Genomic DNA, 23,004 nt, shown 5'->3' with positions numbered 1-23,004 from the left:
AACCTCACTCCAAAGGTGGGCTCTGTTGACTTAAGTCAGCATTTAATTTTCTAGACACACTCATTGGTTCAGGAATGGACCTGTGCCCAAATTCTCTAATCAGTGATCTCAGGATCCTTATTTCATGGACTTTTCTGCATTTCCCTTGGATACTGTCATGACTGGACAGAGGCTGGAACTTCAGCCACCGTCTTGCCGCCAGCCTGAAGGTAAAGCTGGAACATGTGGACAGTGATCAGAGCCATGAGAGTAACTGAATCCGGTGTCTGGTGCCATCTCTAAACTAAGGTTCGCCTTGATCTTATCAGCTACTCTACCTGAGTTGGGCTTTGCTCTTTTTTGGATGAAAGCATCTGATATGATAGATGTGCAGATGAAGTTCTTATGACCTATACTTTGTAGACTCACTTCAGAAGTTGAGAAGTACACTAGGTGTCTGGCCACTTTTTAATGCAGAGCAGACTTGCAGCCCAACAAGCACTAGAACAGTACACTGAGCATTATTTTATAGAACCCTTACCCAACATCACAATTAGTAAAAGACAGATCCAAATGTTGGCTGCTAAACTGTAAACCATCTCAGAGCTGCTTACTTTCAACAGCTTCATAACATTCAGAAAAATTAGTTATGCTTTAAAGTTCTATTTACTGGCTAGGTGCTTTCTCATAATAAACTAGGAAATGGATTCAGAAATAATCCTGAAAATCATAAAGCTTTAGCAGTCTTTCTAACTGACTCTGAGCTGGGCAGTTTATTCACTTTCCCGGAGCCTTAATTTCTTCACCACTAAACTGAAGTTAGCAATGCAAAATTCATGTAGAAGAAAATGAAAACAAGGATGGTGTAATGACAAGAGTGCTAGGGACTTTGTTCCACCTCTGGCTGTGGGGCCTTGGTCAAGTTGTTTAACTTCTCTGTGTCTATCCACTTTTATGAAGTCAAGTCACTTGTGACTTAATATTCTGGTGTTCTGTCTCTCTGACCCACTGAGCTCTCAGAAGGGTTGTACTAATTTATTAAAATAGCAAAGGAAGGACTAAGGCTTTCTTGGGAAGTTGATGAGCATCAAGAATTTTACCATCACATTTTAATGCCAACTGACCCTATTTGACATTACCCAGCTTGCATTTACTAATAGTAAAACCTGAGACTGAGAAAAACTTGAATATCCCAGGAGTACTGACCACAGAGAGTGAGTGGCCATTATCAAGGCGTCACTGTGCACCACTAATTGCTTCTGTGAGGAGATGAGCTGTGGCAACTCCATGGCCTTTCTGATGACTGCCCTGACCGACGGCTGAGGGAGAACCCTTCCTATGTCAGGGGTCAGATGGCACAGCAGCCTGCTGATTTAATTGGGAAGGTTTACTGGGGAAGGTCTCATACCCTTTGCGCTCTGTGCCCTGGAGCTTCCTCTGGGCTGCAAGTCTGCTCTGCATTAAAAAGTGGCCAGACATCTACTCCTTATTAGCATAAAAGGGCAGGGTAGGAAGTTAAATCCATCCACTCCAAGGGACTTAGTAGATTCATCATGTTAACCTCTCTGTGCTTTCCCGAAGCCTCTCTGGCCTGGCCATACAGTAGGGACCAGTTTGCCTCATTCCACTAGAACAGGATGCTGTCTGCTGTCAGAAACCCTCAGAACAAGGTGACAAGTCTCTGAAAACCTGAAAGGAAAAGCCTGCAAAGACAATGTGTAGAGCATTGTTCCTGAATGACAAGAAATAACTGCCCATTTACTGCATGTCCCCAGGGCCCAGTGACAGGGCACTGGCATTGATCCCCACAAGTTGCCCAGTCAGAACCCCAGAGGCAGTGCTGGTTCAGGGCCTGCCCCAGGCCCTGCAGCAGGCACTGAATATCTAAGAAAGCACCAGCTCTCATTCATCCATTCTCTATTTGATGTTTGGACATGCACATGTGTTTCCTTCTCTATTGGCTTCACTGGCTGGGGAATGAGGGTAAAAGTTCAGGCTGGCCAGAACTCTCTATTTCTTATTATAATAAGAGCTTCCCATGTTTCAGACTCTGTGCTAAACACTGCACCTGAACTGTCCTTTAACCCTCATGACCACCACCGAGGAATAGAAAAAGACGTGGCAGGAACAGTTTCCTCAACAATGATGGTCATTATTAGACTCATCCTCACTTCATTTTTTAATTAAGCAAAGAAACACTCAACTTAATTAACAAGCCAAGGTTCCTGTAAATAGGCAGTCTGCTGAGGCAGCAGCGGGGGAGGTCTGGGGACGGAGGCCTGGACACGGAGCCTCCTGTTTTCATCCACAACTGGCATGATCCCCACAAGTTGCCCAGTCAGCCTGGCCTGGCCTGGCCTGGGCACCCTTGACCTTGGCTTGCAGGGCTGACTGGGTGTGGACAGTTGAGTGGCACTAGGGTATTTCTGCTAAGTCTGTGTCTAAATTTCCCTCCCTCAGTGGTGTTCTACCTTGGCCAGAGCCTCCAAGGGAGACAAGTGTGGAAGCAAAAGGACTGTTTCTCCAGCTGCTGGACACTCTCCCTGCCAGAGCAGCCCTGCAGACCGCCAGTGAAACCACCAATTCAGCCAGTCCACCTCTGTGGCCCCCTGGGTCTCATCCATCACATAGAGATAATTAGCCTGTTGTTTTTGAAAGCAGTCAACCAGCCCCATAATCACTTCCTTAAAAAACATTTAGGCGATTAAATGATCAATGGTGACAATGGGGAAAAGAGCAGAGAGATCATATGATGTCTCCAATGGGCTCGGGAGGTATGTCTCTGAAATGAACATGCAGCAGAGGTGGGACTGCAAAGGACTCAGGGGACTTAGGTCTCTGTCTTTGCTCTGCAGGGGAAATAATCGAACTGCTTTTATTTTAGTTTCTACGGTCTATTCAGTATGGAGAATAAACTAATTATGGGGCAAGCTATGGACCAGGCATCCTCAGTATCTAGGCTTCTCTAGCCTCTCCCCCGACCCCTGCCGGCCCCCTCCCCGTCACCCCTGCACAGTGTTCTGAAAGGGTAAGGGCCTGGACATGGAGCAGGATTCCAGTCTGGGCCTCTTTCTTACTTACTGCAAGAACTTTGTCCAAATTATTTGGCTTCTTTCAGCTTTAGTTGTCTGGTGTGCAGAACAGAAACCTGGCTGCCCTGGCTATAGCTCAGTTGGTTAGAACATCATCCCACACACTAAAAGACTTCAGGTTCAGTTCCTGGTCAGGGCACCCACCTAGGTTGCAGGTCTAATCCCCAGCCAGAGCAAGTACAGGAAGCAACCGATTGATGCTTCTCTCTCCCTGTCTCCCTCTCTCCCTCCTTCCCCTACTCTCAACCCCTCTCACTAGAAATCAACAGAAGCATATCCTCAGGTGAGAATTAAACAAACAAAAGCCAGGAACCTGGCTGCCACTGTATCTGGTTGTTTGCTATGAAGACAAAATCAGATGAGGGGATGTGAAGCATCTAGCACAGTACTTGGAACAAAGCAGGTGCTCAGTAAATGTTAGGTTTTCGCTCCCATGACAACCAAGCTCTCTTCTCCATCACTAAAACACAGGCTACCAAAGGACAGGCCTGACTCTGACTGATTCAACAGACGCAGACTACTACCTGCTATGCATCTCCTGCCGAGAAGCACTGGACTAGAGCCCGTGTGTTATCTGAATGAGTTCTGCTCCCTGCTTTGCCTTCCATGAGGGTGAGTTGCTTAATGCCTTGGATTCTCCATTTCCTCATCTCCAAATACTAGGACATTACACCAAGCATCTCATTCACAGGGCTCTTCAGGTGAATGAGAGAGGTGTGAAAAATCTTGTGACTTCTAAGGAGCTAAATAAAAGTCAGGCTCTGCCCCTTCCCTCTGTTAACTCAATCGCCCACCTCAAGGGATCCATAAAGACCATCTGTAACACCCTCCTCTTCCTCACATTTCTAATTAGTTGCCAAGATATGTCAACCCTACCTTTGCAAGATGTCTGACACCTAGCGTTTGCTTCTTGCTGTTGCCACCGGTGTCAGTTTTTTTTTATTGCTGCTGTGACAAATCACCACAAACTTAGTGACAAAGCAACAGAAATTTACAGTCTCACAGTTCTGTCGATCAGAAGTCTGACCCAGAGCTGGGCTAACCTAGACTGGTTGTCAGGGGAGAGAACAACCTAACATTTATCTAGGACCCACTTTGTGTCAGGTACTGTGATACATGATGCTTCTGGGGGAGTAACTCAGTGGCTGCATATTTACATTCAGGGAAACCCTGCTTAAACTGTAGTGTGTGGGAAATACTGGCCTAGAACTAGCAGGCGAATGGTTTTCTAGGGAATTAGCTGGATTGGGATATGAAAACAAAGTGTAACCCAGTACAGTGGGCTGTTACTATCAGATTTCCTCTCTTCATTCTCATATGATCTTTGATAAGATTGTACAGTGTTCATCCTCAATGGACTTGGAGTTAGTTTAGGCAAATCCAGTAACCCCGAACCAGCCAGCAGGATTCTTATGGGTGCAGGACACTGTTGCTTTCTGTTTCCTAGAAATGTTGAGGTTTCCCTGCAGATCATCTGGCCAACACCACCTTCTTATAGAGGAGAAATTGTACTACCTACCCTGAACCCCTGAGTCCAGAGCTTGGGCTTGGCTGATGTTTCGATGTTAAAACTTTGACCTTCTGAGTACACATAACCATGAGTCAAGTAGTGCGTTACCTCACAGATGCAGTAGGCAAGATAAAATGTGATGGTTTTAAAAAGCCATTCTGTATGTAATACTTATGTTGGGGGTGCCTGATATATACACTGAAAAATTCTTTGGCAAGTTGCATGAGGCAATGGAAAGAGGGGGAATCAGAGTCAGAAGACCTGGATCACAGCTCTACTCATCTTGGTTACCTAAAGCTGGTGACATTCAGTCACCTGTAAATTTTTCTGGAACCAGGTAATGGTGGAAAGAACAAAAGAATCCCTTAATTCTTCTGAGTCCTATATTCATTAATCAAGCAATGGAAGAGTTAAAAAAATAAAACAAAACACAAACCCAACAGTCATCCCTTGGTGTCTGCAAGGAATTAGTTCTAGGACCCTCTGTTGATACCAAATTGGATGGATGCTTAATTCCCTTATATAAGATGGTGTAGTATCTACACTAATAAAAGAGAAACATGCAAACTAACCATCACTCCACTACACCCACAAGCCACGTCCACCATCCAATCAGGAGTGAGTATGCAAATTAACCGAACCAAGATGGCGGCCAGTCACAGAGCTGGAGCAAGTAGGAGACTTGGGTTGCCCCAGCGATGGAGGAAGCCAAGCTTCCGGCCTGCCCTGGCCTCTGCTCAAGGCTACAAAGTTTCAATTATAGAAGATAAATAAATCCTAGATACTTGCTTCCAGCTGGCACTGGCCTCTGCTCAAGGAGGCGCTGAAAAAAAAAAAAAAAGAAAAAGAAAAAAAGAAGGGGCTGGGACCTTAGGTCGCCGGGGGTGGGGGGTAGGGGGGGTGGTTAGGCCAGGATGGGACAGCAGGGGCCGTTGGGGGTAAGCAGACCAGCAGGGGGGCCAGTTGAGGGTGAGCAGGCCATCAGTGAGGGGTCAGTTGGAGGTGATCAGGACAGTGGGGGGAGGGGGGGATGGAGGGGAGGGGAAGTTTGGAGTAAGCAGGCCAGCAGGGGGGGCAGTTGGGGGTGAGCAGGCCAGTGGGGAGGGAAGGTGAGGGTAAGCAGGTCTGCAGGGGGGGGCAGTTGGGGGTGAGCAGGCTGGCAGGCAGAGTGATTAGGGGCAATCAGGCAGGCAGGCAGGCAGGCAGGTGAGTGGCAGAAGCCAGCAGACCCGGATTGTGAGAGGGATGTCTGACTGCCGGTTTAGGCCTGATCCCTGTAAACCAGCATTAGGACATCCTTTGAGGGGTCCCAGATTGGAGAGGGTGCAGGCCAGGCTGAGGAACACCACCCCCCCCAACACCCCATGCACAAATTTCGTGCACTGGGCCACTAGTTTGTATATAACCAGCACACATCCTCCCATATACTTTAAATCACCTCTAGATTACTTATAACATCTAATACAATGTAAGTGCTATATGAATAGTTGTTATACTGTATTATTTAGGGAATAATGAAAAGAAAAAGTCTATAAATGTTCAGTACAGACACAATCATCTCAGGCCAAACTACATACTAGGTGTACTGGTTAATAATGCGGATTTTTTTCAATAGATGGAGTTACACATATGTTGTTATATAAGATGATGTGATATGTATGCTATTTTGTTGTATTGACAGCAAGCTTCAAAACTTCATATGTCAAATTTTCTGAAGGTGTTAACATCATAAATATTTTTACACTTAAAAATGTCGAATTTCGTGCCAAGAAAAGAGCATTTGCGGGAAGTTTTAATTCATTACTTTATTTTGAAGAAAAGTGCTGCTGAATACTTTGGGAAGTTTATGGTAAACATACTCCATCTCAAGATACTTGTGAACACTGATTTAAACACTTTAAAAGTGATGATTTCGATGTGAAAGACAAAGAAAGTCCAGGTCAACTGAAAAAGTTTGAAGACCAACAATTACAAGCATTATTGGATGAAGATGCGTGTCACACTCAAAAACAACTTGCAGAAAGATTAAACGTTGCTCAGCAAACAATTTCCAATCATTTACAAGCAATGGGAAATATTTTAAAGGAAGGAAAATGGGTGCCATATCAACTGAATGAAAGACAAATGGAAAACCGAAAAGTCATCAGTAAAACGTTGCTTCAACGACACAAAAGAAAGTCTTTTTTGCATTGAATTGTGACTGGCGATGAAAAGTGGATTTATTTTGAGAATCCCAAATGCACAAAATCATGGGTTGATCCAGTTTCACCATCAACATCGACTGCAAAGCCAAATTGCTTCTTAAAGAAGACAATGCTCTGCGTTTGGTGGGATCAGGAAGGTGTGGTGTATTATGAGCTTCTAAGACCAGGTGAAACCATTAATACTGATCGCTAACGAAAACAAATAATCAATTTGAACATTGCTTTGATCGTGAAATGACCAGAATGTGCCAGAAGACATGGCCAAGTAATTTTGCTTCATGATGATGCACTATCACACACTTCAAAACCAGTTAAAGACACGTTAAAAGATCTTGCCTGGGAAGTATTAACCTACCCACTGTATTCACCAGAACTTGCTCCTTCAGATTACCACTTGTTCTGATCGATGGCACACACACTTTCTGAGCAGCACTTCAAAACATACGAAGAAGTGGAAAATTGGGTCCCTGAATGGTTTGTCTCAAAACAAGAAAAGTTTTATTGGGACGGAACCCACAAATTACCCGAAAGATGGAGAAATGTGTAGCTAGCAATAGACATTACTTTGAATAAAGCACTTTTGATGTTTTTCTTGAAATGATCGTGTTTTCTTTGATTACAAAATCCGCTATTATTAACCAGTACACCTAGTTGTACACATAAGCAACAACGTAACTATGCAGAACCCAAAGATACAGAGGGCTGACTATGTGAAGTATTGTCAATTCACGATAGCATGTTATTCTCATCTATACTTCTCATATTTTATGAAATGCAAGGCTAAGAGAAATTAGATAAGCAATAACATGGACAATGTTGCCAATATTTTAAAACAGTGGTCAGCAAACTCATTAGTCAACAGAGCGGCAAACCGCGGCTCACTGTTTTAAAGGGTTTTGACCCCTTTATTTCAACTGGCTACATGTTAAAAAATATTTTCTCCATTCCATCAAGTTAAAAACAATTTTGGGGGTGTGGCAGTTAAACCATTCCTAAGATTTTCTCTTAATATGTCAGCTCTGAGTGAGAGGCCTAGGTTATCTGGAACACGCGGCAGGGAATCCATATGCTGACAAGCAGACATGCTTCACCACCTTTTATTTCTATTTCTGGGACTCCAGGATGGAAGACTTATGACACAAAGCTTGTGCCTTTCATAGCCCTGCTTGTGGAAGGGAAGAAATATGTGCTGAAGACATGGTCTCAGACTGGGGTGGCCTCTCGGGTTTGCATGTTCCACCAGAGCAGACAGAACACGGCCTTTCGGCCCGAGGCCCAAGGTCCGAGGTCCAGTGCTAGGTTACAAGCCTTGGAGCCTGGGCACCATTCTTAGAGTCAGGGAGACTCCACAGAGCCAGGTGATTTCATCACAGACTCTGTTTCCCTAACATGAAATGGCCCCCTTGGAGGGAACCTAGTCGTGATATATTTTATTAGAAAGAAACATCCACTTTCAAAATAGACTCTCAGCAGGTAATACGGGTCAGCTCAATCTATTTTTAGTTCTGCTTTGGCAGGAACCACAAAGGGAGTCTAATTTCACATTCTTTTGTGCTTTTAGAAATCCTGCTGGCATATCCTCACCAAATACCCACCCTACCCGGTCCGTGGTGACAGATGGGTCTGATCAAGGGTTGCCAGGACAACTGTTGCCAAGTACCCCATACACTTTTCCAGAGGCTTCAACACTTCTGCTGATAAATGGTGAGGATTCTTTCCTTTCAGAGATGGTCTGACAAAGATGGAAGGTCAATATAAAGGGCAATAAGATATATGAACCCCTAAGTTAGTGTTTTTAGACAAACCCATCATATCTTGACAGGCTATTGCTCTAGTCTATGATTTGAAAACATATTCTAAGATGGATAAGAACAGGGAACAAGATAAAATGCAACTATATTAAACCTGGGAAGGTCCTTCTTCTTTAGACAAATGATATATTTGCAGAATCTGATACTAAAGACAGATTGATTATATATAATATGCAGACAACGCTCCTTTTGAAATGTTAATGGTTTGCAGACAATAAACTGCCCCGTAGAACAAATTAGGATCTTGTCTCAACATGGTCACATGGTAGAAGTCACCTATACTGTAAGGACTAAAGAAATGAATTCGGACAAGGTTTGGCATTGTTGTAAGAATAGAAGGTCAAAGTCCTTTAGGATATTACATTATGAAAATTGTAGCCAAAAAGCACACAACAAACACCTCCCTAAAACCCCACATCCTATTTCCTTTACTCCACTTTTATTATTACTTTGTTTCCTCACTGGGAAATTTTCAATGCTCAGGAACCACAAGCAGAAGTGACAGAAACAACAATGGTTAGAAGAGGAAGATGATGGAAACAGAGAACACAGCACAGAAACATGTATCTAGGCATTTTTTAACTAGAGATACAACAAGAGCAGACCCACCACGCAATGGACCCCCTAGGTTTCAAAGACTCTGAAATTAAATTGCTTAAATGAGAAGAAAAGCATAGCTCAATATATACAACAATAACTACCACCAATTATAGCAGTTACTTTCTTTGAAGCTAGACAGCCCATCTCTATCATAGATGTTTGTTAGAAAGCTAATTCCCTTAATTAGGTCTCAGAGGAGCCCTGTGCTGGCAATACTGTGATTGAAAGGTCACTTACTAGGGCATCTCTCTTCTTCCACTGCCGGCTGATGCTTTTCTGGCTTGGGAGGGCCTTTGATTTTCTGCAACAAGGCACGAAGTTTGCCAGTCCAAGAGCTGTCCTCCTCCTCCTCTTCCTCTCCCTCCAGGGGAACCCCTAGCAAGTCACAGCACACAGTGAAAATATTGAACAGGATATGAAACCATGAAATGATTGAGAGAACATAAGAACTCTGCTTCTCATCCTTAAGTATTTGCCTATAGAATGTCTTTTCACAAGTTTTTTTTTTAAAAGATGATTTCTTGTGTACAAGAACATGAAGTAATTTCAACCCCAAAACTTAACTTTTCTAACCTATATTCCCAAAGCACTCTAAATTCTCTAGAAAGAAAGAGTTAACATTGAGTTATTTCAAATGAAAAGACCATCTGTTATCCAATATATTACTCAATCCACTGATATATAAGCAGCACAAATGCTAAGAGCCACTTAAAACCAACAGATATGTATCAAAGGGAGGAATTGCTGGCTTAGAATCCTTTAGGCACAGACGTTACAATAGTATATCATTGCCAAAGTACAAAGGGGATCAGAAGTCGAGTCCCAAACCCAACTCTCTAACTCAAAGTGAGTTGGGTGAGGTTTACGTAGGATAAATTATTTTATTTCCTTCTTCAGAGACACAGTCCCTTCTCATATCTCAGCAAAGTCTCTTGCAGGTAGAAGACATTTCAGACACGAATTATGGCAGGATTATTTCCTGTATCTTCCCTGACCCAAGTAGTTTGTATAGAACCATTTCTTAAATAGTTAGAATTGTGATTTTTAAATGGAAAAACAACTTCCCACCTTCCCTCCCCCTACTGGCTTCTAACGAAGGAGCCAGGAAGCGACTTGTCTCTGATCAAGCTGCATGCTGGAAGCTCACCACAGTGAGTGAGAAGGTCCTCGTGGAAGTCATACAGCTCCTCCCGGATCTCGTCTGGGCAGGGGCAGTTCTCTCCCAGTTGAAAGTTAAGAAGCATGTTGATCTTTGGGGGACAAAGAACAATGACTAGTTTGTTCTCAGTGGTGGTCCAAAGAACTCAGATCCTGCCTTAGACAGATACCCAACATTCATCGCAAATTTTATTTAACTCATTTTTTTTTTTTTGGTAAAAACAGTCAAAATTTAAAACACTAATTCCAAAGAATGTATGTACCCCTATGCTCACTGCAGTGTTATTTACAATAGCCAAAATTTGGAAGCAGCCCAAATGTCCATCAGTAAGTAGATGACTGAGAAAAAAAAAAAAAGCTGTGGTACATTTACACCATGGAATACTACTCTGCTGTAAAAAGGAAGAAAATTTTACCCTTTGCAACAGCATGGATGGACCTGGAGAACATTATGCAAAGTGAAATAAGCCAGTCAGAGAAAGACAAGTACCATATGATTTCACTCATGTGAAACTTAATGAACTGAACTACTAAGCAAAATAGAGACAGACTCATAGACAGAAACAGATAGATAGTTCTGGTGGGGGAAGCGGGTTGGGAGTGTGTGTGTAGGGATGAAGCAAAAATGAAAAAAAAAGAGAACTCATGGACATGGACAATAGTCTGGTGATTGCAGGAGTGGGGAAGGGGAGCATAGAAGGGATAAATGGTGATGGAAAAAATTAAAGTAAAAAATAAATAATAAGTTAGATAAAATATAAATAAAAGTAGCTTGTAATTTTTTCTGATTATAAAAGTTTATTAATTGCACAAAATTTGGAAAATACCTAAAGAAGAAAATGTACTGATATTGTGCCACCCAAAGAAAACCAATGTTAGTATTTTAGTTAATATCTTCCAATCTTTATGTATGTGGGCTGAGATTATATATGTGGGATCTAGATACACTTTTGAAACTTATTTTTTTTCTACTTAACAATTTATCTTGAGCATTTTCTTATTTCCTTAACCTAATTTTTAAAAAATATTTTTTTTATTGATTTCACAGAGGGAGAGGGAGAGGGAGATAGAAATATCAATGATGAGAGAGAATCGTTGATCGACTGCCTCCTGCATGCCCCACACTGGGGATCGAGTCTGCAACCCGACATGAGCCCTGACTGGGAATCGAACCATGACCTCCTGGTTCATAGGTCAATGCCCAACCACTGAGCCACACCGGCCAGGCCTTAACCTAATTTTTAATAGGTGCATTGCATTTTCATTATATGGATAAATAACAATTTATGTAAAATTTATGTAAAATTAATGACCTGGTATGATATATTTAGGTTATTTTCATTTCTTATCCTTATAAATAAAGTTGGTTTTAATTTCCTTTTACATGATTTTTGTTCACATCTCTTACCATTTTCTTAAGATAAACTCCTAAAAGCAAAAGTTTGAGATCAAAAGGTTTGTGCATTTTCATGGCTTTTGATATGAATTGCCAAATTGCACTCCAGGAAGCTCATAGCAATTTGTATTATCATCAAATTTATACAAGAGTGTGTATTCCTTTGCCATCTCCATTACAATAATGAGAGTTAACACATTTTCAAATATTTTCCAATTTAATGGGTGAAAAATGTCATATCCCTGTTGCTTTAATTTGCATTTAATTGGTGAGGCTGAACTTTGTTTTTCCACAATAAGGACCATTTTTACTTCACATTTTAGAAATATCCCAACTATGTTCTCCTTCCATTTTTCTGTTGGACAATTATCATTTTAAACATTAATCAACATGTACTTTGCACATCTCTAGACTATTAACTCTCATAACAAATTTTCCAAATATATTTTCCAGTTTTCAGTGAGTTTTTAATGTTGCTTATGTGGCTTTCCTGATGTGTAGGCTTTATGTTTTGCAGTCAGTCTATCATCTTCTTCATTATAGTTCTGTCTTGGGGAGTCTTATCCGTTTCTGTGCCATGGACCACTCTTACAACCTAGTGTAACACTAGTGTAACCCTAGTGTAATCCTTTGCAAATTAATATTTTAAATACATGAAATAAAATGTAGAGGATTACAAAGAGAAACAATTATGTTGAAATCTAGTTATCAAGAGCATAAAAAACAAATCTGTGACATAATAACATATGTGCTTGTTTATTAGCTCATTAGACAGAAGGATCTGGTGGCAGGTCTTATATCCACTGTGATCTGGAAGCATGTCATGAATGTGATATTTCACGGTATGAAAGCCACTGCAATATGATATGAAAAAAATATGCAATTTATGTTGGTGACAAAGTCAGGTCCTCGCATTGCTGCCTTCCTTAGTAGTTAAAAAAATACTATTAGAGATTAATGAAAAGTTAGTAAAAATAAAGCAGTCATTTATTTTCCACTTGGATTCCTGGATGTTTGAATTCATCCCACAGACCCATGACTCCAGGCCAGTGAACATCTGGAGGGACTGGAGCAGTAACCAGAGGAAATCTTGTCCATTCTGCTGCCTCAGGCAGGGTAACCCAAACAACAGGCAAAAGGTGGTTTTCTACTTCTGTTTAGGTTTCTAGGTTAAAAAAGTTTACAATCTCTCTTATTAAACCAGGAACCTTATTTACTATTGGTTGGAAGAGCCTTAGTCAAAGCTTCCACTGCAAACAATTTTTTGGAAGTAGGTAGCAGAATCATCTATCTACACTAATAAAAGAGAAACATGCAAATTGACCGTACCTCCGCTATGCCCACAAGCCATGCCCACCAGCCAATCAGGAGTGAGTATGCAAATTAACCCAACCAAGATGACTGTGGCCACAGAGCGAGCAGGAGGCTTGGGTTTCCTTGGCAATGGAGGAAGCCAAGCTTCCCGCACACCCTGGCCAGCCCTGGCCTCCGCTCAAGGCTACAAAGTTTCAATTATAGAAGATAAAGAAATCCCAACAAAAATGGCGGTAGCCATGGAGCTTGAGAGAGCAGGAGGCTTGGGTTGTCCCCGGCAATGGAGGAAGCCCAGCTTCCTGGCCTGCCCTGGTCTCCGCTCAAGGCTACAAAGTTTCAATTATAGAAGACAAATAAATCCCAGATACCTGCTTCCAGCCTATGCTTGGGTCACCAGGGGGTGCGGCCAGCCTGCAAACCACCATAGGCCCCTTGCCCAGGCCACCCCATGCCCCAAGGGAACCCCCACCCTGATCTGGGATACCCTTCAGGGAAAACCAGCCGGCCCCCACCCGTGCACCAGGCCTCTATCCTATCTAATAAAAGAGTAATATGCAAATTGACCATCACTCCAACACACAAGATGGCTGCCCCTATGTGGTCAAAGATGGCTGTCCCCATGTGGACACAAGATGGCCACCACAAGATGGCCAGCAGGGGAGGGCAGTTGGGAGGGACTAGGTCTGTAAGGGAGGGCAGTTGGGGGCGATCAAGCCTGCAGGGGAGGGCAGTTAGGGGTGACCAGGCTGGCAGAGGAGGGAAGTTGGGGGCAACCAGGCCTGCAGAGAAGGGCAGTTGGGGGGGACCCAGGCCTGCAGGGAGAGCAATTGGGGGGGACCAGGCCTGCAAGGGAGGGCAGTTGGGGGGGACCAGGCCTGCAGGGGAGGGCAGTTAGGGGCAATCAGGCTAGCAGGGGAGCAGTTAGGCATTAATCAGGCTGTCAGGGGAGGGCAGTTAGGGGTGACCAGGTCTGCAGGGGAGGGCAGTAAGGGGCAATCAGGCTGGCAGGGGAATGGTTAGGGGGTGACCAGGCTGGCAGGCAGAAGTGGTTAGGGGCAATCAAGAAGGCAGGCAGGTGAGCAGTTGGGAGCCAGCAGTCCTGGATTGTGAGAGGGATGTCCGACTGCCCGTTTAGGCCTGATCCCAGGGATCGGGCAGTCCCACATCCCTCGAGGGGTCCCAGATTGGAGAGGGTGCAGACTGGGCTGAGGGACACCCCTCCCCCCACCGTGCACAAATTTCATGTACCAGGCCTCTAGTAATAAAATAATATTTATAAATAGGTTGAAAAAGTAATTTGTGTGGTTGTTTTGTAATATTAAATTATGGTGATTATAGCAATAACATATATTGATAGGTTGTTTATTAAATGAAAATAGGACCTGAAGATCTCTTTTCAGGATTAGAAAATTAATTTCTGTATTGACAGATCTTTCCCCCAGTGGAACACTTAGGAAGCAGGGACCCACCAGCCTTCAGGGCATTCAGCCAAAAGAGGGGTGAGCCAAATTCTCTACTGGAGGTCGTACCTGTCAATGAAGCCCTTTTGAAAGGGAAAGGTTTGCTGACTATATTTGGCTAATTTGCCAACCATCATTTGACTAATCTTAGTTTTACTTACTCTTGTATTTAGTTCCATCTTCCAAGCATGGTTTTTTCATCTCTCTGATTACTTTCTGTACATATGACTGAAAATCTCTATCTTCAAAGGTTACAGAAGGATGAGGTAATCACATCACTGTTTTAAAATTTTAATTCTTATGCATTTTATTTCCCAAGTGATTTTGCATTGCTCTCCCCTAAACTGATCTCAATCTTCCACATGCTTTGCTGATATTAAATTCTTATTTAGAGAGCTTCATTGGTAGATTCCTTCTAGAAACGAATACTCTAGAAGGAATCTGGGAGGGGTGGCAGATGGGACAGCTGCATTTGACAGCAATTACTGTCCCTTCTTTTCTTTTAATTTCTAGACCAGCAGCATTAACATTACCTGGGAACTTGCTAAAAATGCAAATTCTTGGGCCTCACACTAGACCAGTGGTTGGCAAACTGCGGCTCGCGAGCCACATGCGGCTCTTTGGCCCCTTGAGTGTGGCTCTTCCACAAAATACCACGGCCTGGGCAAGTCTATTTTGAAGAAGTGGCGTTAGAAGTTTAAGTTTAAAAAATTTGTCTCTCAAAAGAAATTTTAATCGTACTGTTGATATTTGGCTCTGTTGACTAATGAGTTTGCCGACCACTGCACTAGACCCACTGAACTAAACCCTAGAGGTCGCACCAGCAAATTGTATTTTATTAATCCTCTGGTGATTCTGATGTCTGTTCAAGAATCACTGGGCTAACATATCAGGGAAGAATTTATTGAGTTACAGGCTTCTGAATTGAGTCTGAAGTGACTGGTCAGTGGATTGTTTAGAAGGCTAAAGGAGGAAGTGATGGCCGGCCCAGGGGAGGCAGAAGAGAAGGTAAGGAGGCAGAAGGGGGCAAGAAAGGGTGGGAGCCCACATGGCCCTTCCAGGAGCCAGGATCATGAGCTGCGCCCAGGAGGATAGTGCACCTACTCCCATAAGTTGGGAAACGCTGACCATATTCTGTTGATCTCTGATAGAGAGAAGTGATTTCTGGAAAGATTGGACTGAAATTTTTAAAGTGGTGGATCCTTGCTGGGGTGCAAGTTGCATACTGACAGTGAGCCGACTTTGACTTAGTGAGAGAGACATAGATGTAAAGGAAGGGAGAGAGCGCTGGCCTATGTGCAGCTTGGGAAGGGTTATTTCCCACCCAAAAGATAATTGGCAGGTGCTCCTCAGTTGTCAGACAAGGGCTGTCTCCTGGTGCACTGGGTCTTTTCATTTCCCACAGCTTTGTGCTGCCAGGCACAGAAAGGATTCAAGTGCCTTGCGCCCGTAGGGTTCACATTCTTCCTTAGGAATGGGATGGAAGCTCAGAAAGGGGTTTTCACCTGCTCCTGTGGGGGTGAGCGGAACTCCTTGGTCTTCCTGGCAGTCAGGGCCGCAGACATGTTCAGGGCCTGCATGAGCTCGTTGTAGCGGAACTTCTGATTCGCCTGGAGCTTGGAGACATAAATGTCACCAAATGCCACAATGGCCTCCACTCGGTGCTGCAGCTCACAGTCACAGAGGTAGCTGAGGAGCTCACACATCTGCAATAAAAGTGCATATATATGCGAATAATGCTTTATGGAGGAAGCACTTAGCATCCCCATTTTATAGATGGTAACACTGAGACTTAGGCGATTTCAGTAACCTCTCCAGGGTCACACAGTAGGAACAGAGCTATTACTTAATCCAAGTTAACCAGAATCCAGAGACCAGTTCTTCACCATTAAGGTCAGGAGAACAACAGAAATAAGCTCACTAAAGACAGAGTAAATCTCTCTGCAGAGATAAAAAACATTTCTAAGTGTGTTTTCCTCAGCTTAGTATAGAACCTGCCACTGAATTGCACTGCGAGCCTGGCTCCTGCCTGACATCCTCTGGCTCTTGCACTGTTTTTGTTTACAAGCACTGCATTTCTGTGATTAGTTCCATAGGATTGTTGTTACTAATCTTGTCACTATTAGAATTTACACCAATAGGGAAACAATAGCCATCCTTCCTGAGCACTAACTGTTCGCAGGACACTGTGCCAGGCACTTGCTATCCTTTATCTCCTCTAATCCCTATGCTCCTGATATTTTTAGTAAAGCAGTTCTATTAACCTATCCCCACTTAATCCTTTGTGGGATTAATGGACACTCTCCATTTGTCTGGGTGGCGAGGGCTCTCGCCTACCTGTACACAGTCGCTGGCCTATCTGCAAACCTCCGTTCCTGCCAGGCAAACTAGGACCCAAAGCTTATGCCAGTCACACATGTGATGCAACTACAACATTTAATTAAAAACTGTCGGAATCAATGAAATAGGAAAACTAAGTTGAATGACTAAGGGATGTCTGTAAAAGTTAAGCGCCCCCCCCCAAAAAAAATGCTAAAAATTGGGTGTTAGACAACTACAAAAAAAATGGGGCACATCATAAAAGTCTAGAAGCATTCTGGACTCAGCTTTCCAATTATCTCTAAATCTGCACGCATTCTACTTGAACTGGCAGCTGTAGATGGTACATGACAGGTGTCATCCATGCATAAAAGAGGGCTCTATGTGCCAGCCAGAGACTCACATTAAAGGAAAGGTCTCAGCCCTATATGAGACTAGAACAGTTATACATTTTAATACAACATTCAAGGTTTATATGTAAAATTTGTTGTGCTTCTCCTCCATATTTAATATCTTGATTAACTGACCCCCTACCAATCCCATCACATTGGATAAGAGAGCTCCAATGATGGATTACTTGATGGTAATACATTTTATGATAAAACACATTTCATACTGTATTTTATAAAAATACATTTTAATTCTATGTTTTACTATATTATCATCCACATTTTACAAATAAGAAAGCTAAGACTCTGATGGGCTAGTGACTTGGCAAGTTTATGTAGGTGGTTAAGGGATGGAGGGTGGAGCAGGAGCTGAAATTCAGGGATGCCCGAGCAAGGCTCACTCATGAGGCAGACTGTTCTACGCTCCTCATTTTCATTTATTTTTCCTCAATTCCTAGAAGACAAATGTTATTGTCATCAGTTCTTTACTGATGCTAGCTTACATCTGGTAAGACTATGTTTTAAGAAATGTTGAGGTTTCCTAGGTGATGCCAAGGAGACACTGCTACATTAGCCTACCTCTCTTCCTTGGCTTGTATGGCAGTTTCTAGTACATGTGAGTGCAACAGGTCCACATTAGTTTGGTGATCAGAGCATGGATACAAATGAGAGCTGGTGATGAGTGTGGTCCCCCTAAGTGTCAATTCCTTTGGTTTACTCCACAGCCAAAGGCTCCTTCCTCTCTAGACAGGATCTCACAAATACATCCGTTAGCCCCAAAGGGCAAGAGATAAGACCAGGGCAAGAGATAAGACCAGGGCAAATCCATCACTAGTGCCAGAAAAACAGTTCTGAGGCAAGTGCTTTATTGACGAGGGTTGGTGTTTTCACTTTGGCTTGGGGAGACATATTCCATGTCAGAAATGAGCATGACTGGTGGGCACTTTGAGCATCTCTGTTACCCTCCAGGTTTAGGCCAGTATCCACAGTCCCAGCCTCACCATCACTAGGCTCCACTGTCTCGCTCCCCAGCTCTTTCCAAGGGCAGGATCTTTGATGCCCCGAGTTACCTGCAGCTTGACGGACTCCGGTAATCGGGTCTGTAACAAGCCTTGGACTGGAGCCTCCTTGCTGGCCTTTTCCCCAGCCTCTACTGCCTTCTCCTCCACCTGAGTCACTTCCTCCTTCTCTGCTCCCTCTTCTGTCTCCCCACTGTGCTCCCCAAACACAGATGGGTCGATCAGGAGGAGAATCTGCCGAACATCATCATCGTCAAACACCCCCATGACCAGCAGGGTTCCAATGAGTTTCAGCACAGGCACAAACTGGAACTCCACAGAACCCCCAACGGGGTCTCGGATGTGAGCCCCACTGCCCTGCACAGCCTCTGTCAGCATGCTCAGTGCCTTTGTCTTCAGAATGTCCAAGGGAATCTCAGGGCTCTGCTTCTGGTGCTCCTCACTGGTCATGACAACGCAAGGGGTGGAGAACTTGAAGCCTGGCTTTAGGCATGTTCTCAGGCCCACCCCAGGCAGCCCGTGCCTCTTTGACTTGTCTGGGTACAGGCGGATTTTCCTGGTGGTGCTGGTAATGGGGATGATGTACTCATTCTTCATCATCAGCTTTCTCTCCTTCGCGTTGGCCAGATGGATGCTAATGAGCAGGTCATAGAAACCGGACCGAAGGAGGCCAGGGAGGTACTTGTTATCAATGGCGTAGAAGAGCTGGGAGAGGTCCACATGGCTGCACAGGGCATAGGCTACGCGGCTATTTCCCAGGGCACACACGGCACTGTAGAGTCTCAGCGTGTGGTAATGGAACTGCATCAGGTCCTCCTGCTCACAGAGCTCCAGGATGTCCACACACCTGAGAATGAGACAATCAACCACTCCACTGTACAGTGTGGTGTGTTTGTGTGTGTGTGTGTGTGTGTGTGCGCGCGCAGCGCGCGCATGCGCGCGCGCCAGAATTTAGCAGAATTCTTGCTCTCTGAATCCCCAGGGATTTCACCCAACCCAATGAAGGCAGAGGGCATAGAAGGATGAAGGCATCTCTGCTATACTTCCTCTCCCTGATTATCATTCCTCTCCCAGTTCTGGTCCACATCCCATTCCTGATAATTCACCATATCTAACTACGAGGGTTTCCAAAGTCTATAGGACTTAACAAGACTAGCTTACCAAATATTAATCTTCCTTTATTAGGGAACCCCCCCAAATATGAACACTAAGAAACATTCAGGTATAAGACAAAGGTGACTTGGTCCTCTTAGTTGTAGGCTCAAGGGGATCTTCTATTTCCTGATGGAAGAGTCCTCAGAAGATGTAGCTGAAGCCCTCCATCAAACTACCATCTACCTCATCGTTATAATCTCCAATCTGCCATCATCCCGGGGCTTTCCTTCCCCTGAAAACAAACACACCGCACTCTTGTCCACAGAGAAAAACATTTTCCAACTTGAGATGAGTTGGCATAATCAATTCACTTTCTCCCTCCTGATTTTAGAGGTGTGTTTGTCTGTGTCATGTTCCCTCATTTATGGGGGGTCTAGGGTGGGGCTTGGATCTTTGCTTAGATTTTCCACTTAGTTTTGCTCCTCACCATGGATCTGAGGACCCTTGGCATTGGCTCCCATGAGTGGACTGCTGGTCTTTTCTGCTCCTTACCTACATTAGCCTGTCTGGCTGCTGCCCATGACACAACAGAATACCCAATTGGGATCTGGGCAAGTGTCAAAAAACTCCACCCTCTATTTTTATAGTCCAAGAGATCAAGGGGTCATAATATCCACAAAATAGAACTTATTTATTCTTACTATGCATAGAACTATACTATATTTTTACCTACACAATCTCATTTTTTTTCTCCCAGACATCCTTTGGGCAGACATTGATCTCACTGTGTCCATGAGGAGACGAGGCCTGGAGTGCATGAGTAACTTACCCAAGGCCACACAACCAGAAAGTGATAGAGCTGAGATTGAACCCAAGCTATCATCCAAGAGTGCCCCTTGATGAGGGGAGGCCAGCAGCCTGATTCTTCATCTCTGAGCAAGTTAGGCATACCTCCTTCTCCTTCTTGCCACCAATAAACATATATTTAAGAGTCACACTAAGATTTTTAATTACAGGCACTCAGAGCTGCAGTGAAGGCCCTGTGGTAGGCATATCATAGCGAATACTCTGCTGTTTCTGAAGGAGTAACAAAAGTTGAGAAAGGAAAGGAGAGAAACTGAGGCTTTGGGGAAACCAATAGTCATCTTGGGGCTGACTGAGCAGGGCCCTTGGCCGATGAGGATGCTCCTCCTCCCCTCTGGGCTTGCTAGGCTCTGCCTCCCCACCCCCTAGGCTGGCCCCTCCACATGGGCACCCCCACTACCTGTTCTCCTCAGGGATGTGGAGAGCCATCATCTGCAGGGGCTCCAGGCACTGCACCACCCAGCCATGGCGCTCGCTCACCCGCTCTGTCTCCACCTTCAGGAAGCTGCTGGGCATGCGGCTCCAGAGCACAGGCTGGATGGTCTGCACGTCCAGCCGAGGGGGACACTGCGGGGCTGGGTTCTTCTCCTCGCTCTTAAATATGGCTGCTGACAGGGGCAATGCGGTCTGGGCCAGGAAGGAAGGCATGTGGGGGAGGGAAGAACACATGTGCAATACAGAGATTCTCAGCTGTTGGCCCATGTTAACCAACAGGGTTAGTATAAATTAAAGAGAAACAAATATATCCAGGGACCCCTAAGGCCTTTCCCAGCTTTAAGTAAGACCTCGCCTAAGGGGTTATATAAGCATTGATTCTTTCAGCATCCAATAGAAGTGAGAGTAGGAGAATGTGAGAAGGGCACATGAGAAGTGAGAAGGGCACATGAGAAGCGAGAAGTGACAGAGTCCCTCTTGTTCTGAGGCCTAATGGTCAACGTGCCTTCCCCTTCATAACCATTATTCCATGAAGGGACAGATACATACCTTCAGCTTCCCAAGTTCAAACTGAAACAAAGAAGTGCTTGTGGGCTGCAGGAAGACTGCTGGGAACACTTTGGTATTGGGCTCCACCTGGAAACCAGAACAAATGGAGAGGTTTGTCTAGAACAGTGGTTGGCAAACTGCGGCTCGCGAGCCACATGTGGCTCTTTGGTCCCTTGAGTGTGGCTCTTCCACAAAATACCATGGCCTGGGTGAGTCTATTTTGAAGAAGTGGCGTTAGAAGAAGTTTAAAAAATTTGGCTCTCAAAAGAAATTTCAATCGTTGTACTGTTGATATTTGGCTCTGTTGACTAATGAGTTTGCCGACCACTGGTCTAGAATGATAAAATCACCGATGGCGAAGTCACTGGGTGTTTTAATCAGTGCCCCACTCTAACTTTGGCTGGAAGACGAGAGAGAAAGGTCATGGACTGGTAGGTCTACACTGCTCAGAAATTCTTTGAGACCTGGTGCCTGCTGGTAATTATAGTCTCTGCTTCCCACCTTAAATACTCTCTCACTCCCTCAACTTGGGTTGAACAATCCCACGTCCTTTCATTTTTCTCTCTCAGGTGAATGGAGCCAACAGCTTTCTCCACTGTTCAGAAGGATGGTCAGAGCGGGGACCTGCTAACTTGCCACCAAAGGTAATGCCCGCTTTTGGTCACTGAACAATGCCATGTTCTGGCTTTTCACACAGCACAGAGACACCGGCCCAGAGGAGGGGAAGGTACTGTAATTTCTGAAGGCAAATGGACATTGGTCAGACAAGCCCAGGAGGGCTAGCAGGGTTTCTCAACCTTGGGACGGTTGACATTTGGGGCTTGGAAATGCTTCATTGTTGGGGCTGTCCTGTGCATTGTGGGATCTTTTGGTACCCCTGGCCTCTACCTAATAGATGTCAGTAGTGCTCCTCACCCTACCATAGTTGGCATAACCAAAAATGTCTTCCAAGAATGCCAAATGTCCCTTGGTGAGAAAAGCACCCTCACTTAAGCACCGCTACTTTGCAGGTAGGGCTGTGAGGCACTTCCCTGGGACAGAGGGCTGCCTCCACCGTCTGCCTCCTCTCTCAAAATCTCTCTTTCCCTTGGTTCCTCTGGACTTCTCTCCATACCCTTCTCTCTCAGGTTGTAGTTCTTACATTAAATGGTGTGGATTCACTGACTATCTAGCTGCCACTTAGTTGAGGCATGTGGATTTATTTATGACATTGGGGCTATACTTATCATTTGCAAACTTTGATGCAGGGCTTTTGATCAGACAGTGGAGGAGAAAATGGGACTCTTACTCTACTCACTGAAGTCCTTTGCCTTTAAGAGAATTCAAACATCAGGAGATTCTTGCAAACCAAATTATGGGATGGTGGGTACTATGGACATACCCTGAGGTGCCCCCTCAGTGAGTCACACTCATGTATAATCCCCTGCACTAGAACCTGTGTGCTGTTTCTGGCAAAAGTGAAAGGACTGTCACTTTATATTTGATTCCATCTCAGCAGACTGGACAGAAAGAAGGAAACTGCCGTGTTGTGAGAAGGCCATGTGACAAGGAATTCCAGGGGATCTCAGGGCATTGAGAGTGGCTGGCTCTGGCTGCAGCCAGCAAAGAATGGAGCCTCCATTCACAAATGCAAGAAACTGAGTCCTGTGAACAACCACAGGAGCTTGGGGAAGAAGTGAGCTCCAGACAAGGTCGCAGCCTGGCTGACACCTTGACTGCCGCCTTGTGAGAGACCGTGAGAGAGGACCTCGCTAAGCTATGCCTGAGTCCTTACCCAGGAAGCCATGAGACCATAAACATGTGTTGTTTA

General features: G+C 44.5%; 1 protein-coding gene across 3 annotated transcripts in view; it reads right to left on the bottom strand.

The window, feature by feature from the left end:
- Nucleotides 1-23,004, bottom strand: part of RYR3 (ryanodine receptor 3) — a 547,436-nt gene that overhangs the window by 164,532 nt on the left and 359,900 nt on the right. For all 3 annotated transcript variants that reach the window (XM_080659255.1, XM_080659256.1, XM_080659257.1), the window contains exons 33-38: nucleotides 21,195-21,281; nucleotides 20,611-20,837; nucleotides 18,303-19,098; nucleotides 16,030-16,230; nucleotides 10,344-10,446; nucleotides 9,434-9,571 (exon numbers count right to left, since the gene is read on the bottom strand). In XM_080659255.1, the coding sequence (XP_080515381.1) occupies nucleotides 9,434-9,571; nucleotides 10,344-10,446; nucleotides 16,030-16,230; nucleotides 18,303-19,098; nucleotides 20,611-20,837; nucleotides 21,195-21,281 (1,552 nt within the window). The remainder of the gene's footprint in view (nucleotides 1-9,433; nucleotides 9,572-10,343; nucleotides 10,447-16,029; nucleotides 16,231-18,302; nucleotides 19,099-20,610; nucleotides 20,838-21,194; nucleotides 21,282-23,004) is intronic.

Source organism: Plecotus auritus (assembly GCF_963455305.1).
Source record: "Plecotus auritus genome assembly, chromosome: 1".
In the NCBI taxonomy this organism is placed as follows: domain Eukaryota; kingdom Metazoa; phylum Chordata; class Mammalia; order Chiroptera; family Vespertilionidae; genus Plecotus; species Plecotus auritus.
This window is presented reverse-complemented; position numbering and strand designations above follow the sequence as displayed.